Genomic DNA, 22177 nt, shown 5'->3' with positions numbered 1-22177 from the left:
ATATACAAATTGACAAGTGTGGTGTAAAACAACACGACAAACATGTCATTTTACTTTACAAAAAATGACCCGATGATGAGTGATTTTCTATCCTCTCAGCTGCCGGAATGTTACCGTTTTTTTACAGGTAAGTTTTATTTGGGTTGCCAAGTTTGTTTTAAGCAATTTCCCAGAATTATAAATACTAGTTTATTAAATGTAATTAATCCCTTGGGCAAAATAGAAGGTCGACCAAAATATACCTAAGTATGGTTGAATATCAGTGTATAATTAAAACTTGATTTCACGGGAAAAAACGGAAGATTTCACATGAATTATGTTGATAGGCATGATAGGAAGGAAGGTCCACCCCATATACCCAGTATGGGTTTATTGATAACCCCAAAGTTTGTGTTCGCCCCCCTTTGACCAAACCATGGGTTAAAAATGACCCAGCATTTTCTAAAGTGTTGCTATGTTGGTTACATAAGAAGTGACCAAGCCAAGTCGACCGCTTTTCCCTTCTAATGACTTTTATCCAATTGGTCTCAAAGTAATTCGTAGTGAATGTATAAATTCAGTTCCTAAAAAACAGCCTTTACTGCCAAAGTAGGGAAAATAATAACTTGGGAGTCAATGGGGGATGAGATCGGTTTGGATACTGACATTCTTTCAAATATCTTCCTTTGTGTTCGGCAGAACAAATACATTTATACAGGTTTGGAACAACTTGACGGTGGGTAAATGACAATGTTGACAGAATTTTCACCTTTGGGTGAACGATCCCTTAAAAAGGTAACAATTTGTGCATTTTCTGTCAAAAAAAGCCCAAATCAATTTAAATTGCCGAGCGTTTTTAGAATGAACATTTAAAACACAAACCTATTTCTTTTATTGTTTTGAACCAAAAGATTATTAATAATTTCATCATCCACTATGATCAAAATCCTTGATCATGTTCAGAGTTTGAAGAGCCCCAGCCGCATAAACAAACGGCAAGACAACAAAACAATAAGATGTGAAAAAGCAACTTTTAATTAAATTCATAATAAAATGAAACCGCACCTCCAGTCGAAATCAATCGGAACGACGATATTAAAAAGGCAGATCATAGTGCAGAATGTTTTATGTAGTCCTGATGAATCGGCATGTACATTGAACAAACTTTAATGAGGGTGAACTGAGAGGTTCATTTCAACACGTCTACTTAACCATGAGCTCGGTACAAAGATGATATAGACATACTGTACGATTCTCCACATAAAAAAGTAACATATACACATTTGAAATCTTCATTTTAAAAAATACATTATGATACCGGACACTGACTTAAGTTAACCTAGTTAAAACAAGGGTTGGGTGAACCAAAAACGAAACAAACTTTGAAACGATTTAAGGCGAGAACAGGTGAACATGGAGATGAGAGAAAAAAGAAATGTGGGTCAGTGCGCTTTGCGTTTCCTCTTTTTTGTTTTCTTGTCTTTCTTCTTGCCAGCGCATTTCACGCAGAACCAAGACTGGTCCTCCGGAGGGGCCGCTACGAGACCCACGCAGGGCCTGAAAGATAGAGAGACGGATCGCTTTTAGAGTATATCATCACTATGCTGAAGAGCACATCTTTCGTGCCAAGTGTGCAGTGTTTCATATACATTTTCAAACATGGGTATGATAGATGTGGGAAAAAAGGGTTTTATCTAAAAACACTTGATCGTTCTCATCATCATCATAATCATCATCATCACAAAAGTTATGTTATTCGATTGTGTGCACTGATCTTTATGCAAAATGCAAGAAAATAGGATTTCTGCAAATCTTTATAGTGCTTTTTTCACATTTATTTTAGTGGGTTTCATTGCCTCTGATTCACTTTTTGCATTGGGCTGTGTGTGTGTGTATCATGGTCTACAAATGACATGAAAGACAATTACTGTACAATGCAGAAGAGTGCAGTCAATTCGATTTTAAAATGAAAGAATAAAAACATAATGCATCTGTGTGACTTGAACATGAATGTGATATTTTTTGCATGTTAACAATCTTATTTGACATAATCAATAAAATGTATTTAATATTTAATAAAACAAATGCTTCTCTTCTCAATCTTTCATCTCAAACCCCTCCAACCATCTGACTTATTCTACATGAAACACCCTTCATGACTTAATTCATTCAAAATAGATTAAACCAACAAGTTGAAGGTACAGTTCACCCAAAAATGAAAATTCTGTCATCTTTTCGCTTGTCATTTCAAACCTGCATGACTTCCTTTCTTCTGCAGACCACAAGGGAAGATATTTTGAACCCCATTCACTTCTATTGCATGTACACAAAAGTGAATGGGGTCCAGTTAACAACATTATTCAAAATATCTTCTTTTGTGGAAGAAAGAAAGTCTTACAGTATTGAAATGACAAGGATGAGTAAATGATGAGAGGATTTTTAGTTTTGGGTGAGCTATGACTAAGTTCATGTGGATGGTGTAAAACATGAGTAAACAAAGCTTTTTTTTACCAGTGATACCAGTCGTCACACACATCACAGCCGATCATGGGACTGCCATCATCAGGTTTGTTGCATCCCGGACAGATCCAAATTTGATTGCCCCACTCATCCCGAATCTACGTTGAAGAAAAACAAAACGCGTCAATCAAATAAACTTTTTACTCTTTCACACCACATAAATCTTATTTTATTGTGATTATTATTCTCAAAGTTTGTCTGCGCGTGTGTAAATGTACGTGAGACTAACCACGTATGCACTGACGGTCTCCGTGACAACGCTGCATCCACGTGCTTTGGCTTGGCCGCTTGGGGGCTGAATGGGGGTGGGTGGGGTCGGAGGAGGCAGGACAGGAGGAGGACGAGGTGGGGGCACCACAGGGGCGGGGGCAGGCGGAGGGAGAGCCGGAGGGGAACGCATCCTAGCCCCCGGACCGGACTTGGCCACCGGAGTCCTTGGCGGCGGAGGGGTGGGTTCCGAATCGGGGACCACCTTGCTGATCACACTGGAGAGGACCGAGTCAAGAGAGAGAGAAAAATACACAGATGGAAGAGTTACATAATGCATGATTTTTATATACGGCTGGTTGTTGAGTGTACAGATATGACTGCAGAAATATAGAACTTTGGGGCATTTTATAAATTCAATGATGTCTTTCTGTGTTTCAGTAAGTCATTTTGGTTTCATCATCTTCTGTTAATCCTCACGATCCTATTTTCGCTGTTAAAAATGAGAAAACATCAAGTAAAAAGTCAAAGCACACACTGCAAAAAGGCAATATTTGCCGAAAATGTTGAGGTTAATGATATGTCCGACATCCACAATCTGTATATTCCAGTATAGATTTTAAGCTGCAATACGTAATTTCTTTTTTTGGTTTAAAGTAGTTATAAAGTTATCCATCAAGTACACGATCGTTGAGTTTTTAAAACCGTCACTTCACCACGACGGACAACGGTAAGCGTTTAATAATAATATAATAATCGTCGGATACGATTTTGCAGAAAATGTCAGTTTGACCTCATTTGACTTCGACTCTGCCCTGTTATGTTTCAAACAAAGATGGCGACAGAGAGGCAAAAGTTACCGACTGCAGCTTTAAAAAAAAACAAAAAACTTCTTGACCTACTTTTAACAAAGACAATAACATAACCATTTCCAATACCGATACTTCCAATTACTTTGATTATTTTGGACAATGTATACAAGTATTATTAGAAATCTCTTCCACCGTTTTTAAAACAACAGCGTTCATGTCACATTAAGCGTCTTTTAACCGATGCCAGACATCCTGATTGAACCCTGCTGTTGCCGAGTAACAGGGTGACTGACAGGCTCAGAGAAAGTGGACAGCGCTGCTTACAATGGTATTGACCCTGAGAAGGGTGTGTCAAACGGTCAGCTCCGATTACACACACAGACACTCATTATTTAAGCTTTATCTGAGCGACACCTCGCAGGCGCGCACGCACAGGACTCTCTTTTAGAACAAGATGGGATGTATGTGTGGGGTGTGCACTGTCCAGGATGTGACCCAGAGGCCTCGGTGAGGTCAAAGTTCACCTGTGCTTTCCAAATGCATCAAAGGGGCTTCTGTTGAGATATTGTAACATTTATACTGTAGTCTTACAACACAAGAAATCTTTCCTCCAAATCATGGCCGGTACTGATATGAAGGATGTTCTAGGAGTTTCTGGTTTTCTGTAGCAGCATAAGTGCGTGTTATGTGAGCCATGACTGAAATTGTAAGCAGATATATTTATTAATTTTGCATAAGTTCAGTTTATATACGTTTATTATATATTCATCTTTACGTTCCATTCTACACTACTTCTTACTGTTTGTTAAACTTATGTTGGGGCTGTATTGTCTTCACAAGTACAGATAAAAGATCTCGAGCTCAAGGTTTTCACAGGGCAATTGTGAAGGTATATATATCGTACGGTTGGAATGACAACAACCGTTTGCTTCTAGTCAAAGTCAAAAGTATGCATTTTATTATTTTTATATGGTCATTAACTAACATGATATAGTAAACCAATCCTATTGTTGTTTTTGTGACCTCCGCACCGGTAGGGGTTCCCAATTCTGTTTCAGAAAACACACACACTTTACCTTGAATAAACATCTCGATAAACACGTTTGGATTTCAAGCTTCAAATCTATCATTTCGCATTTTGCAAATGAAATAAGGCATCACGGCCTAACACTACACCAAAGAAAAGATGAAAAACGGTAAAAAGTGTTTCGGTAACCAGTCACGAAAAACGATATTACGGTATTTACCGTTCCAATGATATAAATATCAAACACTCCTATTGTCCGACACTGATATGGTAACCGGTGAACGTCAAGCATCTCTTAAATCTTTCAACCTAAAAGAAACGCAAACATCGAAAGCGTTGTGGTTTCGTAAACTGGAAAACAAACATGCGCACAAAGAAACGCACTCTCCTCTTAAAAAGGCTGCTAATTTTGTTTTCCTAAAGAACAGACACAGGTGCAAGAGCACATCGGATGCACAGCTTGAGAATAAAGGCCTTTCTGTACAAACACACAAGCGCAAACGCTAACGTTTCCTGTCCTGCATGCAGGTGGATCTGAAAAGGTGAGGAAGAAATTCAAAAGCGCAGTCAAAACACGAACAGACGTTCGAGACTCTACGTCTAAATCACGCTTGTCATTACCGCTACATCAGTCACGTGTAGACATACGGGAATCGGTAATCGCCTTACCTGTAGTATGTACCGTGTGTGTGTGTGTTTGTGTGTATGAGGGGGTTAAGTGGTGTGAACACTGGCGCTATTGATAGAAGTGTGCAAGAGGGGGCTGTGATGTGGGGTGGGTGTCTGTGTGTGTTTGCCCCCCTCAAAGACCTCACGGCCGCCTGGGACTGGTCACAAGACCCAAAGACTGAAACTCACACCTGTAGACAGACTCACAGACTCTGACCACACAGAGAGCTGTCTGATACCCTCAACCCTCCGTGTCTACGTGCTCGTGTGTGGGGTACTTACATCTTGTCTTGTCCAGCGCCCACTCTGAGGGTCAGTCGGGGTATGACTGGAGACGGCGGGACAGCGGGGGAAACATCAGCCTGTAGAGAAACCCAAATCAATTGAAATATGTTGCATCAGCCCTTTATCGCATTAGGAAATGCTGCGGTCTATCAAACAGGGAACTTCTGATATAGAACAGACTGATATGCATCTTGCAACAGAAGACTTGTATAAACATAAAGGGCCCTGTTTTCAAGATCTAAGCGCACGGCGCAGGTGCACTTTTGCTAGTTTAACGGCGGGAAAATGGTCGGTGGTCTAAACATGTGGTGCCCACATTCTCTTTATGAGTAATGGGTGTTTTTGGGGGGACGTAACTTGCAATAAACCAATCAGAGTGTCATCTTCCATTCCCTTTAAGAGCCAGTTGCGCTCGCGCCATGGCGGATTCGCAATTCACGAGGCGGAATTGGTAAGAGCAGACACTTCTCCAGAAATGAAACTGCTCATGCGAGAGGTTAAAGCGCGCAGGCAGACCATCAACCAGACACGCACATATGCATTTGCTATTTAAACAACGCAGCGCAGGACGGGAAAATGAGATCTGCGTCGGGCTGAAACTAGTAAAAACACTTGCGCTGCGCCTTGCGCCACATTGCGCCGGGTGTACGATAGGGCCCAAAACGCCACACGTGGCTCTTTTCAAAAATCATGCGGCTCGCCAGGTGTCTTTACCAACATTTGATCGTTAAATAACATAATAATATAAATATTTCAGGTTGTCCTGGCCAATACAAGCATGCAGTGCTATGCGCAAGGGTCACGACACTATTCAATGGCAAACAACCTTTCTCTTGTAGCCCTAATTCAATAGAGCTTGACAATCGACGTCACAGTGCGCAAGGTTGTTTACTAGCGATTGTTTAGCTTTACCACGGCGCTTTTGCGTACAGTGGTGTGAAGAGAATTAGAGCGGTGGAAAATGACATAAATCAAGTCAAACGCTGAACTGAACTCACTAGCAGAAAAGAGCCGCTACCACCTACATATATGGCTGCGACACCCAGCATGCCGTAGTTTAGAAAAGCGAGTGTCATGCTTTTATTGAAAGTTACGGCTCTCTGTGGCGTATCATACAGAACTTGTTGCCTCACATGTAAAATGGTCGTTTTTACAACGGCTGTTTCGGAAATGGAAATATGTCTCTTTGGTTAAAAAAGGTTCCCGACCCCCTGCATTAGAAAATGTTTATGTCATTTTCACAATTGAATACATTACACAGTATTCAATTGTATTATAAGTAATTGTAATCCCTTTACTTTTCAAAAGGAAAAGTAATTAAATTACAGTAACTAGATACACCCAACATTGTTTACTCATATTTTAAATTAGCTTAGATTTTAAATTGATCATTTTAATTAACTTTTTAATTACATTTTGTTATGAACCTTTTATTTTATTATTTGTTTATTTCTATGTTGCCATCTTCCTGTTTTTGTTTCACCGTTCATTAAAATTAATCATTTTTAATATGATCTTAAAAACTAAATAAATACTCTTTTAATATTATATTATAATAAAAAAATTATTTTTGTATTGTAATTATTTTATTTTAATATTTAAATTATTAAAAATAATAATAAACTATCAAAAATGACCAATATTTTTCCTGAAGCCACAGTTCCAATTTAAATTGGTTATCAGAGAATGTTTTAGTCAATATTTGATTTGATTTTAATAAACAGAAATGTTTTTATGTATTTACATTAGTTTTAATAAGATAATAACCTTGATATATACATTTGTGGTTAAATTGGTTTGAATGACATTTTATTTCCACATAATGCTCACATTGCTTTAGTCAAAAAGCACCAAAGAATATGTCTTCTATTGATTTCTGTGTGCAGTTGCATACACTGAACGATTGCAAGTTTAAGGTAATAACAGTGTCTTCTTCATTATAAACAAGCAGAATATCAACTTGAGGGAATTCCCACCTACAAAAATGGCTGTGACTCTCAAAACAAAGCGTACATGTGGCCATAACCAAAACCAGCTATTAAAGTACAAATCTGCTACTAACAGGACAAAGGTCACATAACCTCCCCTAAAACACACACACACACACTTAACACGCCAATACGGACAACATAGTGTCCAGCTTACCCAGTTTAACAAGCACCAGGGTCACCTTGCCGAAAAGCCCCCTATACACAAACACATACGCACCCTTTCACACCTATGATGCTGGCATCAGTGATGTGAATGGAACAATGCTACAGACAGTCCGTTGTCGAAAGGTACAAACTGCGAAACGGGACGATAAACAGAATAAAGCGCATGAGAGATGCAGGTGATGATAGCATAGGGACGGATCGTGCGGCGCTGGTGGATGAGACCGGCGTGTAGTGTGTCTCTGGGGTTTTTCCCAGGCTTAACTGGAGTAAGGTGCTCTTTGTGTTCACGTCGGGGAGAATCCCTGCCGCTGCCGCGCTTTTGTGTGCCCAGATCCCCCATAATGCCGCTGCACTAATTGTTTAACACAGAAACATGTCTTTTCTCCCTTTAATGTTTTTGTTTTTATTGTTGCAGCGCGCATTCATTACAAAACCTTTGTGGATTTGGAGAGACTCCTCCCTGTGTCTGCTCGCTCGCTTTCTCTCTACCCGCCCCGTCCTCTCTTCTATCTGTTTTCAGCATCCTTTCTTCTACGTAAAAAGAAGAACGTGAACATCAGCAGAATTGAGAAGATGGCTGGCAGGTTGCATCATTTGGACGCGTTAGCCACCGCATTAGCATATATGCATGAACCATGCCGTGTGATGCCAAAAACAAACAAAAAAATCTTATGGAAGGTATGCCTGCGCTCGCAATTCTCATTCTGCGATTTGCCTTCAGATGCCATCGTCTCAAATGAATGGGTTTTATGAAATATTATAACCGTGACGAAAGCACGTTTCTTCTAGAGATACGTGCTCGGCCACGAATCGCCAACCCCGATTGCTCCTATATGCGGGTTACACTATACTGGGGCTATACAAGGGCTGCAACTCTAAACTGGCATGAAAGATTGATCAGCAGTTTGTACTTCAGTTGATTAGAGGAGCTCTTGAGTTAACACTGGACTCGGCACAATGAACTTTAGACCGCCTTATTAATCTATGGAAAACTTTATAAAGAGAAACGCCAAAACGCTTTTTTTCGCATGGTACCAAATAGGGGTGTGAAGAAACACTTATTCCTTAAGACGAGACAGGAGAGTTCATGAGAAAGAGACAAGATTTTTGGACTTTTCTAAACAAATCCCCAATGATTGAAAAAATCTCGTTTTGCCGTAATAAACAATATGTAAACACTGAAATTTTGTTTGTCACAAACTTAACTGACAGGTGGTATTTGCACAATTGCTGTTCAACAGCGCGCTCAGCACTCTCAAAGCACTGACGTAAACACTAGTACGCGAGGCGCTGCGGACCCGAAAGACGCGCACGAATGTTGAAATCGCCCATCTAGCGCGTGTTTACGAATGGCCACTACACACTGTAGCTCGCAGCATGCACATACATTTCGCAGTTATTAGCGTGTTTTGTACAGTAATGAAACCACATGCGCACTCACACAAATGCTCCGAAATATATTGTGTTCCGATCCGATTGGTCTCGCGAGATCTTATGTGACATTTGCAGGTTTGTTATTCAAAAATAACAAACTCCCAAAACTAAAAACACACGGTAACCGGGATGCATTAAATCATTTTGAAAGAATTTTTGACAAATAACTTTTAATAACATATATGACATAATATTATCAAATGATTAAACCAAATGACCTTTTCGCGACATTTGAACATAGTTTTTTTCTTGCGGGCGGTCTGCATTCGGTAAAAATGGCTGCCTGTACATTACCCAATACAAATCACACAACGTAACTTACTAAAATGTGCGCTTTCCATTCTACTGGTAAATTGTCGCATTCCCACATCATATGACACTCATTTCAGGAAGCTGCTATTAAAAGTTTAAGGTTACATACAAGTAGGTAGGTTGCGACCTCCCACTTGAAACAAGAAGGGACGTTATTTACTAACTTTAGAGTGACCACAGGGAAATTACATTCATCCCTTAAGCAAGTACACTCCTCTCCTCTTCCCTAAGGAAGGAGCTAAGGCCGTGTGTCTTGACGATAAGGCCTGCACATGTGTGCATGTAAGCGAACGTGTGTGCACAAACTCAGGGTGACCCACAATGGAAGCACGAGATAGTACTATCTGCTTATGTTAATTAGTCTTTAAGTGGTTGAGGAGGTGGGAGCAATGTCTTTCTCCCCAAAAGTGCCCCGTCCTACTTAACCTGCTCCTATCGCGATTAATTCCGCTCATTCAAACGCACATCGCACGCCCACACCGACGTAGACTGCAGCGGCGCTGCGCAAATTGATTAATCAGCTTCTAAATGGATGTAAGGCATTGTAAACCTAGCGCGGCACGGAAAACGACCTTGCTGTTTAAAAGCGCTATGAGCTAAAGCGTCGATAACGGGAAATCTTGAAATTTCACGAGCATGTAATACCGTATAACACAATACAATTGACTAAAATACAAAGGTCCTCTGTGTGCCGTTGAGCAAAGAGTCTTTTGGGCGCAGATTAGAAAGAGTGAAGAGGTGGCACGGGTGGAACTTGACTCAAAATTCACTTTTATCGAGAAAATGCGTAATATTGGGCTCATACCGTTGGGAATCTTCACTGTTCCTCCCGATGTTTCGGATTTCTTTTTAACATTAAAACCCTGGTTCCCATGAGGCAACTTAACAGTACACACATACAGTATATACACTATATAAGGCCGTACCCATTAACTTTGTGTCCATGCAATAGAAGTGAATGGGTACAGTCACCAACATTATTCAAAGTATTTTCTTTTGTGTTCTGCAGTCATACAGGTTAAGGTTGACTTAATGATGACAGAATTGTCCTTTAACACAGACTGACATTAGATTACAGACTCATATTGCATCAAAATTGTCATTTTCGAATGAGCCGGAATCTGATCTGTTGAAACCAATAGCAAAAACAGCTGATGACCAAACTGCTACATATTCAAAAAAAGTCATTGAAAACTAAGTGAGCAGTAAGACATATACTGTCCATATCTGGCCATCATATCCATCAAACAAATACGACCCTATCTTTTCTCTAACACTATCATTGAGTTGTCTCTATCTCCTTTCTCTCTCCCTCTTTCTCGCTCAATTTCTGTAATTCCATGTTTGGCTGCAGTACTTCTGAGGCAGTTCTCAGGGAACAGGATGTTGTGGTTAAGGTCCAGAGATAGCAGATTGCATTGTGGTCCTACAGCATTGGCATTGTGGCTGGATTTGTCCGGTTTTATGTAAACGCAATACTCTTTTCACCTGAACTAATACAACCAGTGGCGTAAAGCCCCTTACTGCTACCGACGGCATTTTTCTGCTAATCTCTAGGGATTTAAGTCCCTTGCACACATACCTCAGGCCAATGACTGATAACCCCCCCTCGGCTCTCCGCCCCCTCGACGCTACCTCTTCGTTTTCCCTTCCTCTCGCTCTCTTGTCTTTTTTCTTTTCTTCGGGGTGGTGGCAAAGCACCCTCGCAAAAAATGTAAGTGATGGAAAGATTTAAGCGGGTGGAGGACGAGAGAAATCGCTTTCTCAATCCCATCTCCCGGTGACAGCGGGAGACAGAGAGAACGACAAAAGGAGTGCCGGGGTCAGGGATTCAGGTAGCGAAAGAAAAAGAGACAGAAATGCGGGAAATATGGAATTCCGCAGCAGCCCAAATCAATTCAAGCTGCTCTGATGTGGTGTATGTACATTATTATTGCCGTTGGATGGTGAAAGGCGATTGGAGAACGAGTTTGATACAGAAGAACTAACACGCTCTTTTCGCAGACACGTAGACACTTTAAAATGGGGTATGAATTGGGTAAACAGAGGCTTTGAGGTGTATTATGCCTTGTTTGATTTGCACACAGATTGATAGTCCATTGCGTGTGTGTCTGTATGGGGGCTCCACGCAAGAAACAGGAAACCAGCGACAAATCGACCGGAAAAGATGGAAATGTAAATGTAGCTCAGCAATCTACCTATGATCTCAAATGTACACACACACACACACACAGGGACACAACGACAGTGACACACACAAACACAACGAGGCCAGCTAGTAAATCTATCTGTGTGATTCCCTTGTGTCTTTTATTATTGATGCTGCACCTGATAGTCATATTGAATTCCAGTGGAAGTTTTATGAATGGGCCATGAGGCCTTATGAAGTTGGTATTCAAAGAGGATTACATCATGTACAGTAAAGGCTAATTCACACCGATCCTACAAAAGCCAACAAACATGCTGTTGCGTTTGTCAGATCAGTTTGAGTAAGTCGTCAGAATGTAGGTGTTTGACATGTATTAATATCTACCAAACATTTTTAGTGTCGATAAATGTGATTAATTTTGATTTAAATATTGTTATTATGGTTATTGTCATTGACATCCTTGTTTCAAAGCCACTAAGTTTTCTTTGGCCTTACTATAGCTTCTAGCCAGACATACAGTGTAGAGAAGAATAGCTCACCATACATTGGCAAATATGTCAAATTCTTATTTTTTGCAAACAAGTCAATAAGCAGGCTAAAACTGTGTTAAAACTTGACTTCTTTTTGAACTCGAAAGTTCAACTTTCTGAAAAAACATTCTACCTCAAGCACCTTTTTCACAGCTAGCCAACGAAAGAGAGCTGTCGTTTCCCTAACAGCATGCTAGGAACATGATTGGTCGAGAAAGCTCAAAGAGATAAAATGACGGCCGAAATGCCCATTGGAGCATAGTTCTGATCGCATCAGATTGTATTAAAATAGATATATTTTTAGCTAGTTGTTTCACTGTTGAGACTGCAGATTTTTTTTCATTAAGATACTGTATGTATTTGAAGACAATTATATATATACAGAATATATATTTTAAAAGCTTCATATGAAGCAAGCTACTGTTTTTGGTAATACTTTATATTGGTGGCATTATCTACCAACTATCTTTACCTTTTGATACAAATTCATTATAATGTGCATACATGTTGGTGAATTGTTACAACGGTACTTATACTTTGTGTAGTTTCACTGTTAACGTAACTCCAAACCCTTATCCTAACCCTAACCGTGCAATTACTCTTAAATCTAACCTTACCCCAAGCTCATAAGCAGTAAATGTGAGAAATGTCCAGAACACCACGTAGTTATACAGTAAATCTGTTGTCTTTCAGGCATTTAATGTTAGTGTATAGTAGTTAAAGCCACTACATATAAAGTGTGACCCTTATTATGCTGCTAAATAATTAAAATTTCTCTATTCAAGTTGCTTGTACAGCTTAAAGTAACTTCAAAGTTTAGGGATTTGACATGTGCAGGGGCGTCTTACCATTAAACTTGTTTTTTCAAGTTTTGGCTTATCTTTTTCCTTCGTCTTTTCTTTCTTCTCCTTCTCTTTCTTCTTCTCCTCCTTATCTCGCTCTTTCTCCTTGGCCCGTTCCCTCTCACGTTCCTTCTCCCGCTCCTTTTCTCTATCTTTCTCTTTCTCCTTCTCTTTCTTTTTCTTCTTCTCTTTCTTTTCCTTCTTCTTGTCTTTGTCTTTTGTCTTTGCGTCTTTAAGAAGAGGGAACAGTTTGTCAGGGAGTATCGGCGGCAGAGGGGGCAACATCGATGGGACACGTAGGCAGGTCTGAGGGCTGAATAGCGGGGTGGCGGCAACTGCGGCAGCAATGTCTTTGGCTCCTTGAGATATCTTCTTCTCCTCCTTGCTTCGCTCTTTGCCCTTGTCTCGTTTCTCTTTATCCTTTTTGCTCTTCTCTTTATCTTTCTTTTTGTCCTTGTGTTTGTCCTTCTCTTTCTTTCCGCCGATGCCGTCTCTTCGCTCCTCAATTCCAAGTGATAGCTCGGTCCAAGGCATCTTGTTCTCCTCAACTTGCCCTCGCTCCTTCTCTCGCTTTTTCTCCTTGTTCTTCTCCTTGTTCTTACCTTTGTCCTTGCCTTTCTCTTTGAGTCGCTCTTTGTCTTTCTTTTTCAGCTTGCCCCTGATGTCTTTCTTAAGTTTCTTCTTCAGGAGAACATCCGTCGTCGGTTCTTTTCGTTCCTGGGGGGGTTTGAGAGGGGGTGGTGGTGTTGGGGGAGAGTCTGACGGAGAGGACAGGTAAGAGTCTGGATCTGGGGGTGATAGACTAGGTGCCTGAATTGGCTTTTGAATCTGACTGGCCTTTCGGATGACCTCGTCTATAGAGTCATCCATTGTCCAGCGATTGGGTGGACTGTAATATTGGGGAAGTGGCGGAGGTGGAGGTTTTCCAGCGAGAGTTTGTGGAGGTATGATGTAGGTAAGCGCATGTTTGGGTACAGGTTTTGAAGGGTTCGGCCCATCACTGTCCGAATCAGAATCGTAAGCGAATGGGTCTGATGTGCCATCTTCGCCCGTACATGCACGAGCGATGACGGCGGCGATAGAGTTTTCAATATCCTCATCTCCGGTGTCGTGACCTCTTAACTGGCCATCGCGAGAACTGTCCTCTACAGGAGGAATGCCCCAACCACGACCAACCGCCCCCAAAAGGGCAGGGCTTGGCTTTGGACTTCTGGGGCTTTTCGGCCTAGCAGGTGACCTCTTTCCCGACTTTTGATTGGTCTTTGGTGGGGTCAATGTAAGAGGCCGCCCCAACACACCAGCTGATGCAGAACCGCCCGCTCTTTTGGGCGACTTGTTTTTCTGCCGTGCAGGAGACGGTGATGGAAGTTTGGGCTTGTGTCCAGGCGTAGGGGGTGCCACGGGCGGTCGGGGTAATTCGGGAGAAAGGGGAGGGGAGGGGGAATGGGGCATGTGTTGGGAATTGAGGGAACTGAGTGGTTCCCGTGGTTCGTTGCTCCATTCGGGGCTAACGCCAGGCTTGGTGCTCAGCCGAGGTCTCTTTGCGGCAGGCAACAGACCCTCAGGTCTGGGACTCTGTCCTTCAGGGTGGCTGAGCCAGTTTTCATCATTCTCCTCTTCCTCTCCATCCTCTTCCTCGCCCAGGGAGACCTGCATGGCCTCGGCTGAAGTGCCCATATCTGGAGGAACTGGTTCCTCCTCTTCTTCATCTGCCAGGGAGAAAGACAAAATATGAATTACATTTATGGTTGCAGTACATTAAATTGCAATCTGAATCACTTTTTTTAAAGAAAACATTGGGGAAAAGTCTGGGGAATGGCATCAGAAAAAAGCTTTACGTTTATGGGATTGCTTCACTGTTTACTAGGTGAATATTGTAAGATATTAAAGATATGAAAAGTAGTAGCACAGCTGCCCTTAACACACTATCCGATTTGAGTTGTCAATCATCTCTGTAGCACAAATGGTTTAAGACAAGTGACAAGTCCAAGTTAAACCCCTGGCATCTCTTAAACTTCATAGCAGTATGACCAACATAAATAGTGTTGTGTGCCACAGAAAACAGCAGTAGTTACACCTTATTTAGTCATGTTTGTCCAATATCGTGGACAATACAACAAATACGAGTGTGGAAATATCATGAAGTGGGAGTCAGTGAAGAAAAGAGGAGAAATATTAACCGGGTGAGAACATCACAGGGTGGAATTGAACGTGGATATCAGAGCAACAGATCAAAATCATCCTCACCTGATTACACAGCAGAACAACAGAGCGAACAAGATACATAACACACAACATCCGACTCAGCAATCTCAGGTTAAATCAAATATTTCTCTAATATCTCCAAGCACTTTCGTGCACACACTCACATCTAGGGTGGTGCGATTCTGGTTAACTGGTAGTAATCTGGCCACTGCTACACTTTTCAACTCACTGCACCACAATGAAGGACAGGAAGTTCAGGCAGAGCCCTCTGACACTCTCTATTATAAATAGTGTAATCTATATGGTAATATTGTTGTATTCTATAGGCGCAGAATGGGGATAAGATAACATTGTGACTTTAGGCTTTCTCCCGGACGCTGGAATGGTAATAGTTATCAAAGGTTATTTGGGAATGACACGCCGGCTGCTCTCTGATTGGCTAGGACCGGTTATTTATGATACGAATTATGATAAAGATGATGTCTCTTCTGCGTCGGTCGCTCCCGCTCTCCTCAGACCTCTCGCACAATAAATTGCTATCGTTAATCACGGGAAGGCTTTGTGCCGGCGTGATTACCGCGCCAGTCGGCGTAATAAGAATTTTTATTTAAAGGAAGAATATGGATTTGTCATCACCTCCTCAGCGTGAAGGAAAGTGACAGTATTTCACGACGCTGACATTTAATTTGTACGAAAAAAAGGAAAAGCAGCACGGGTGATATTTGCATTTTATGGCTCTATCATCCGTTTCCTTTCTTCCTGGAGTAGAAGTGCTCTCTTTTCTCTCGTACAATTAACGCAGATAATAAAAAGAAGGAAAGTGAGTTTGAGAATTTGAAGATGGACGTGGTACTTTCCACGAAAAGGGGAACAAAATAAGAGCCCGAAGTTAAAAAAATGAAGTCCGTTTTAATTCCAGTTCAGCAGATCGGTGAATAAAGGCTCGTAACCTTCGGAAAACGTTGATGTTCATCTCAGGAGGTCGAATGAAATATTCACTAAGGGTTTTTCTTTTATTCTAAGTTTTGTAATCTTCGCAACTCTGCTATCAAAATATGAAACATTACTTAATACCTTGATTTGTGCGAGATCAAATCTAAGACACAATGATGTTGGAGATATTTTGTGCCTTAAAAAAAAGCTTATCAAACACTTTTATGGAATTTGTCTCAACAAAAACACGATACCACGTCTACTCCTTTTGTGGAAAGGGTTACATCGTTCAAAAAAATCAGCATGTGAGCTGGGATTGAAATGAGAGATATCTTTGCGTGTGTGCGTGTGATAATTTTCAGACATCGGGCCTCTTCTGAGCCGTCCAGCACAGAAACGGCTCTGTGGCTCTGTGTTCACTCGCAACCGGTTTCTCTTTCATCTGATATCAAAAATAACCCCCTCGTTCCCATTTTATTTGACGCCGCTGAAGAAAAGCGCGGATTTGTACACTTGCACATATAAACACACGGCGCTTAATTGATTGTGTCACTTACAAATGCGAATAAGACTAAAGACAGGGAGTGATAACGCCGGAGAGCCACTGCGCCAAAAATGGTACATGGGAATGAAAACAAGCTTACGCACACATTGTGAAGTAATTAAAATAGAGAGATAAGAAACCGAGTGAATGAGATGAGAGAGAAAGAGAGAGAGAGCTGTCAATTTGCTGAAGCCCGATGTCTGATGCAACCAAATGGCTACACACACCCAAACAAATAGTTGGTTTAGGTAAAGGTGTGTGTGGAAGTCGTATAGCTTTCATTAAAATCTTTCTCGCCCCCCCTCCCTTTGTGGTGCATTAAAAAGGAAAAGTTGGATTAAAGGTTGTGGCAATTAAAGCCAGCTCGTTTATTGGGGGCTCCAATCAATGGAGAGCGCGAGACATGGGCTAAATGAGACCAGATAAGATGCTTTTAATGTTCCAATTCGCCACAGCCTCCACGCGGGACAATTACTAACATCTGAGAGCGTTGTGTGCCGAAGCAACCTGTAGGACTGTGTTTAATGGAGAAAAGATCTACATCGCGCAAACATTCTTTAAAAAAACGCTTATTTCATTCCGGCTTGATTTCCAATAGTTCAGTTTTTGTTAGTTAATAAATTTGATACGCTTACATTTGAATTAGTCATGTTTTACCCTCGTGAGCCTCCATCTTAAGCCGATATTAATTTAAACTTTTTTGAAAAACGTTACCCATCAACCCATGTGTTACACATACCATCAAAAATGCGAAACTTAAATATTCGTATATTTGCATTTGCGATGAACAAAGAACCGATTCCTGTTGCCCAACGTTTGTGTTTTATTCTGCATTTGTATGCTAATGCAGATACGAAAAACAAATAATGGTCACACTTTAGATCAGGGTCCATTTCTCACTCTTAACAACGACTTTTGCCTAAATAATCTCAGAAATAATGCTTATAATGTCGTTTTTAGATTTAGGTAGGATTATGTAGGGATGCAGAACTATGTGCTTTATCCATACTAATATACAACCGATATGCATGTTGACAAGCAACTACATAACAAGTAAATAACTTTGTGTACCTTTCTTCCCCAAAGTTTTCCCAATTTTATTTTTGCTTCCAGACAAGCGATGTAAAAAAAACGATGTTTTGCTAATACGACCCTCATATTGGTTTTTCTCATATGACCGCAATGCTAGTTTAGCACCTGAAATATTACAAATAGTTTCAAGCGATATGTGTTCATCGTCAAGTCAGTGTTGGAAATGGACAATTTCAAGGTATATATTTTTCAATTGAACAATTTTCTATGCCAGGTCTAAATGTAATAAACATTTTATTTCTACGGTATATTATACTGACATCATAAAACGCTTAAAAAGAACTTCTGTACAAATGAATAATGTCATCGCTTATTCGCCTCAATATATAATGACAAGTAATTATCCCTATCGACAAATATTGTAGAATCTCTAATTACTATTAAACACCAAAACGCAGAAAAGCGAGAAGAACGTGGAGATGAAAAGAATATAAACAGCCTGGTGTGAAATAAATCAAAGCCGAAGTAAAGTTTGCCATGCCATTGACCTTGTCTGCAGTATCTATCTTGAACACACACGAACGCACCGCCGACTTTCTGTCCTGCAGCGTCTCCTTGCTCACATGACCTTCGCGTCCGGCAGGGGAAACTTCTGCAGGCTTCCGGCTGTAAGTTATTCAAGAATGAGCTTTGAATAATTGTCCCGCAATATGAGTCCCTCTGATTAATTGCCTGAGATAAGAGCAGCTTCTCGCTCGTTCTGTGGTACCCGTGCTCACTGCAGGGCCCTGCCGAGTCCCCTAATCACAACACCATTTATCTGGATGTGTGTGCGCGCTCGGGTTAAGAGCGCCTTTTACATAGACTTGTGCAAAATGTCTCCAGAAAATTCCTTATTAGCATGTTTTAACGTTTACGTGCGGCTACTGTAGCGGTGGGTGGTGTGACTGAAATCTTACACGACGAGCAATTTCATGTCACAGCGATGTTTTGAGTTCTTTTGTGGGAATTTCAATGTTTTAATATCAAATAACCACCTGCTGATGGCTGTTTTGAGGATCTAGTAAATTAAAAACTAAAGTGATTATTTAATCGTATTATTTGAAGCGTGACAAGCACAAGGCAAATGCTAAGATCACACAGGAGAAAGGAATGTGAAGTGCGATATTTCTCACAACAAAGAAAACGATTTTTCTTAAATGGAGTGTTCGGATTCTACATTTTGTTTGGATCTGCAATATTTGATCATTTGAGTACATTTACATTTAGTCCTATAGCAGACGCTTTTATCCAAAGCGACTCACAAAGAGTTCAGGGAGCAATAAGCGATATGTCATGAAAGAGCAATAGTACGATAGGTGCTTAAACAAAGTTACTAGTACAAAAACAAGTAAAAAATCTGAAGGCAAGAAGTGTCAGAGAGAAAATGGTAAAGCAGAAGACGCACACATACAGGCAGTAAAAACATAAACATTAAATTCTTCCTTGATGGTGTTTTAAAAACAGGAGGAAAAAGAACACATGCAAACCATTTGTGCGGGAAGAGACAGAAATGCGAAGTGTGCTGATAAACACCAAGCCTTTGTGTAGTCAGAATGAAGTCTTCAATGAAAAACGCACATTGTTTTTCTTTCTCACGGACACGCAGGTGTGTTTAGCCAGAAAGGCAAAGTAAAAAGAATAAAACAGTGGCGAACACTTAACACTCGGCTAATAGCGAATCTTCTTCCTCCAATAATTTTGTGCCATGCCTACAGGGCTCCGACTCTTTGAAGTGGCACGAAATGTCAAATCAATTATTGCTTTCCTATAAGAAAAAAACATTGGGCGTCCATGCCAATAGTATATATCGCATGTTCTCAGGTTAATAAAATGTGCTTTATTTGGAAATCATTTATTTACATTAAAAGCACAAAGTGATTGTTTGCTTTCCTTGTTGTTTTTGTGCCACGTCCTTTAGCAGTGATGATGTTTCAGACTTGCACATATATCGAACCGTCAATGTTATTTTTATGCAAAAATAAATGAAAGGAATGAAATGTTTTCAATTATTACTAGAATGCTAATCCTTGTGATAATTTAAAAATACACTCTTATTTAATGCTTAATAGCAAGAATTCGGATAAACTTGAGTAGTTATAACTCCTTATAATAATTCTCCATAGTATATATATATGATGATTTTAATGACTTTATAAACCAGTCAAAGTTTGAAAGCGCTTGACTGAAATGTTGTTATTGCTCTTAAAAATGTGTTGAGAAAGTACTTTCCTAGACAAAAATATAATTCAACCATTTCCATTATTAGAAAACAAAAGCTTTATTGAAATATATGTTTGAAATTGATGACCTCTATATATATATATTTGTGTATACATAATATTTTTTTAAATATTTGAAATATAATTTGCATTACAAATTGTATTTATTGATGCTATTATCCGTTTTATTGTTTTAGTGGAGATTATTAATTCAATTGTTGATCTTTTTTTATTACTTTAGTTTAGAAAATAGTTTAACAACAGTACATGCTTTTCTGTAATGTTTCATAACTGGCTGATCAAATATTGTCAAATCGCACATTTATCTAGCTGTACTTCTCATCCCTAGCTGAACCGTTTTTGAACACATCACAATCTGTTGCTACTTATCATCAACTAAACATGTTGATATAAAAGAACAGAGCGACGTGACTACTGGGAAATAACACAACAGCCATCTCTCGCTGTATTGTGGCGTAAGGTGTTTTGTCTCACGTTTTCTGTCCATGTGGCTTATTGCCTCGCAAGTGGTTCTTTCTTTTAGGAGAGCGCTGGAGACCGACAGACTGGTGCGCCCACATGTACTCTGTGCCATGCATGGAAATCAGTTGAGTAACGCTACCCTCCCCTCCCTCTCAGCCAGCACAGAGATCAGGGGCCCTGATGGCTTTTGCGATTACAAAACCGCAGAATTTTGCTGTTCCCCAAAACAAAGTGTTTTAAGGCTTCTGTTTTCTCAAGCGCTGGCGCCACCAGGAAAAGAGTAAACAATAAACACGTACACACACCACACGCATGTACAAGCACACAGATGCATACGTGTTTGCCTTCAACGGGTGAGCACGCGTTGTGCCGCCGACTAATTTGAGTAGCATTGAGAGGCAAAGCGTGGCGGTATTGTGTCAGTACCTGCTACACTTCCTATAACCCTTTCATCGCCCACGCAGTCTATGAAAACTATGGACGCCGGCTGCACGACGCCAGGTCACCTGGGCGCCTCTCGTAACTGCACCGGCAACACCTGCGCTCATCAAAATGCGCACGGCACCAGCATGATGACTTCCCAAAACAAACGGCGTTCTCACCGGTTGCCATTAATCCATTAAGCGCGTTTTAAAAAGCGCAGCGCTGTTTGACAAACGACAACAAAGAGGTTGATGTTTTGGCCTTGTTAAATAAAGAGGTCTAAATAGAGTCATTGTTATCAATACATCAGAACGAGTTTGCTGGCTAGCGGACAGCGGCGAGCGGAAAAAAGTTCAGTGGAACACTTAGCAGTGAACTTATGGCAAATTGACTTTTACTTCAAAGTGCTCGACAATTATGTCTTTCGGCAATTAGAGCGCTTGAAAAAAACGGCACCCACTTGAGGCTTGCCAGTGAACCGGTGGAGGAATGCCCCCGAGCCGGCTCGCAGAGGAGTTGGGGGTGGGTGGGTTGTTGCTTATTGTCCTGGGAGTCTGTGCAACTCAGACGCCTTGGCAAGAACACACATACATCTGAAACCGACATCGCGCGCACACACATGCAAAGCGTGTCAAAGCGGGGTCAAAAGCAGGGTTAAAACAAGTCTTTCCACTCACGACACGGCAACAATTCCATACACAAGAAAACTATTAGGCGGTCGAATCCGGGGTATGATCATAAATTGCCATTTTAGTGCTTTTGAATTGTTTCCAGGTTTAATGCTGTTAGAAACGGGAGTCAGGTCTTTGTTCATCAGTGATGTTGAGGTCAGGAAGCTTTGGTCCTTCGTTCGGTTTTAATGCTAATAACGCGCTCCTATCTGAAGCAATTAGACTGCATCCGATCCCTATCGGCGCTCTGCGTTTCCAGCGCATCTAAAGAAAATGTTTGCGTTTGAAAAAGTCCATCACATAAACATATAAGGAGCGTTGCAGCTCAGCGTCTGGCTTAGTTGACTTTGTTCTCGTGTAGATTGGTGACGCCAACCTCCTGCCGGTTCGGATGAACTCTCGCTACTGCAGAACTGATATATATATATATTTATACATAAACAGTATACACACGTCTATGCATCATGCTTTTTCCGCCGTGGATTAGCAATGATGTCCTTAATGACCTGTTAGATACATTTTGGTAATACACCACACATTTCATAAGTTTTTTAAATACAATGTAATTTATAGAAAATAATTTTTTTTGCTTTCAAATCAAATAATCGCGATTAATCGATTACAAAATACCTGTTTGTGTTTACATAATATTTGTGTGTGTTGCGTGTATATTTATACATGCATGTACTTAGGAAATAATGAG

At 40.6% G+C, this 22177-nt stretch overlaps 1 protein-coding gene across 1 annotated transcript in view; it reads right to left on the bottom strand.

Annotated features, from left to right (window-relative positions):
- Nucleotides 1-996: 996 nt before the first annotated feature.
- Nucleotides 997-22177, bottom strand: part of taf3 (TAF3 RNA polymerase II, TATA box binding protein (TBP)-associated facto) — a 41323-nt gene continuing 20142 nt past the window's right edge. Inside the window, exons 3-7 of the mRNA XM_079455002.1 lie at nt 12929-14631; nt 5497-5576; nt 2729-2984; nt 2491-2597; nt 997-1536 (exon numbers count right to left, since the gene is read on the bottom strand). Coding sequence (XP_079311128.1) covers nt 1422-1536; nt 2491-2597; nt 2729-2984; nt 5497-5576; nt 12929-14631 — 2261 coding nt within the window. The 3' untranslated portion in view covers nt 997-1421. The remainder of the gene's footprint in view (nt 1537-2490; nt 2598-2728; nt 2985-5496; nt 5577-12928; nt 14632-22177) is intronic.

The sequence above is a fragment of the Barbatula barbatula genome (assembly GCF_947034865.1).
Source record: "Barbatula barbatula genome assembly, chromosome: 4".
Lineage (NCBI taxonomy): Eukaryota > Metazoa > Chordata > Actinopteri > Cypriniformes > Nemacheilidae > Barbatula > Barbatula barbatula.
This window is presented reverse-complemented; position numbering and strand designations above follow the sequence as displayed.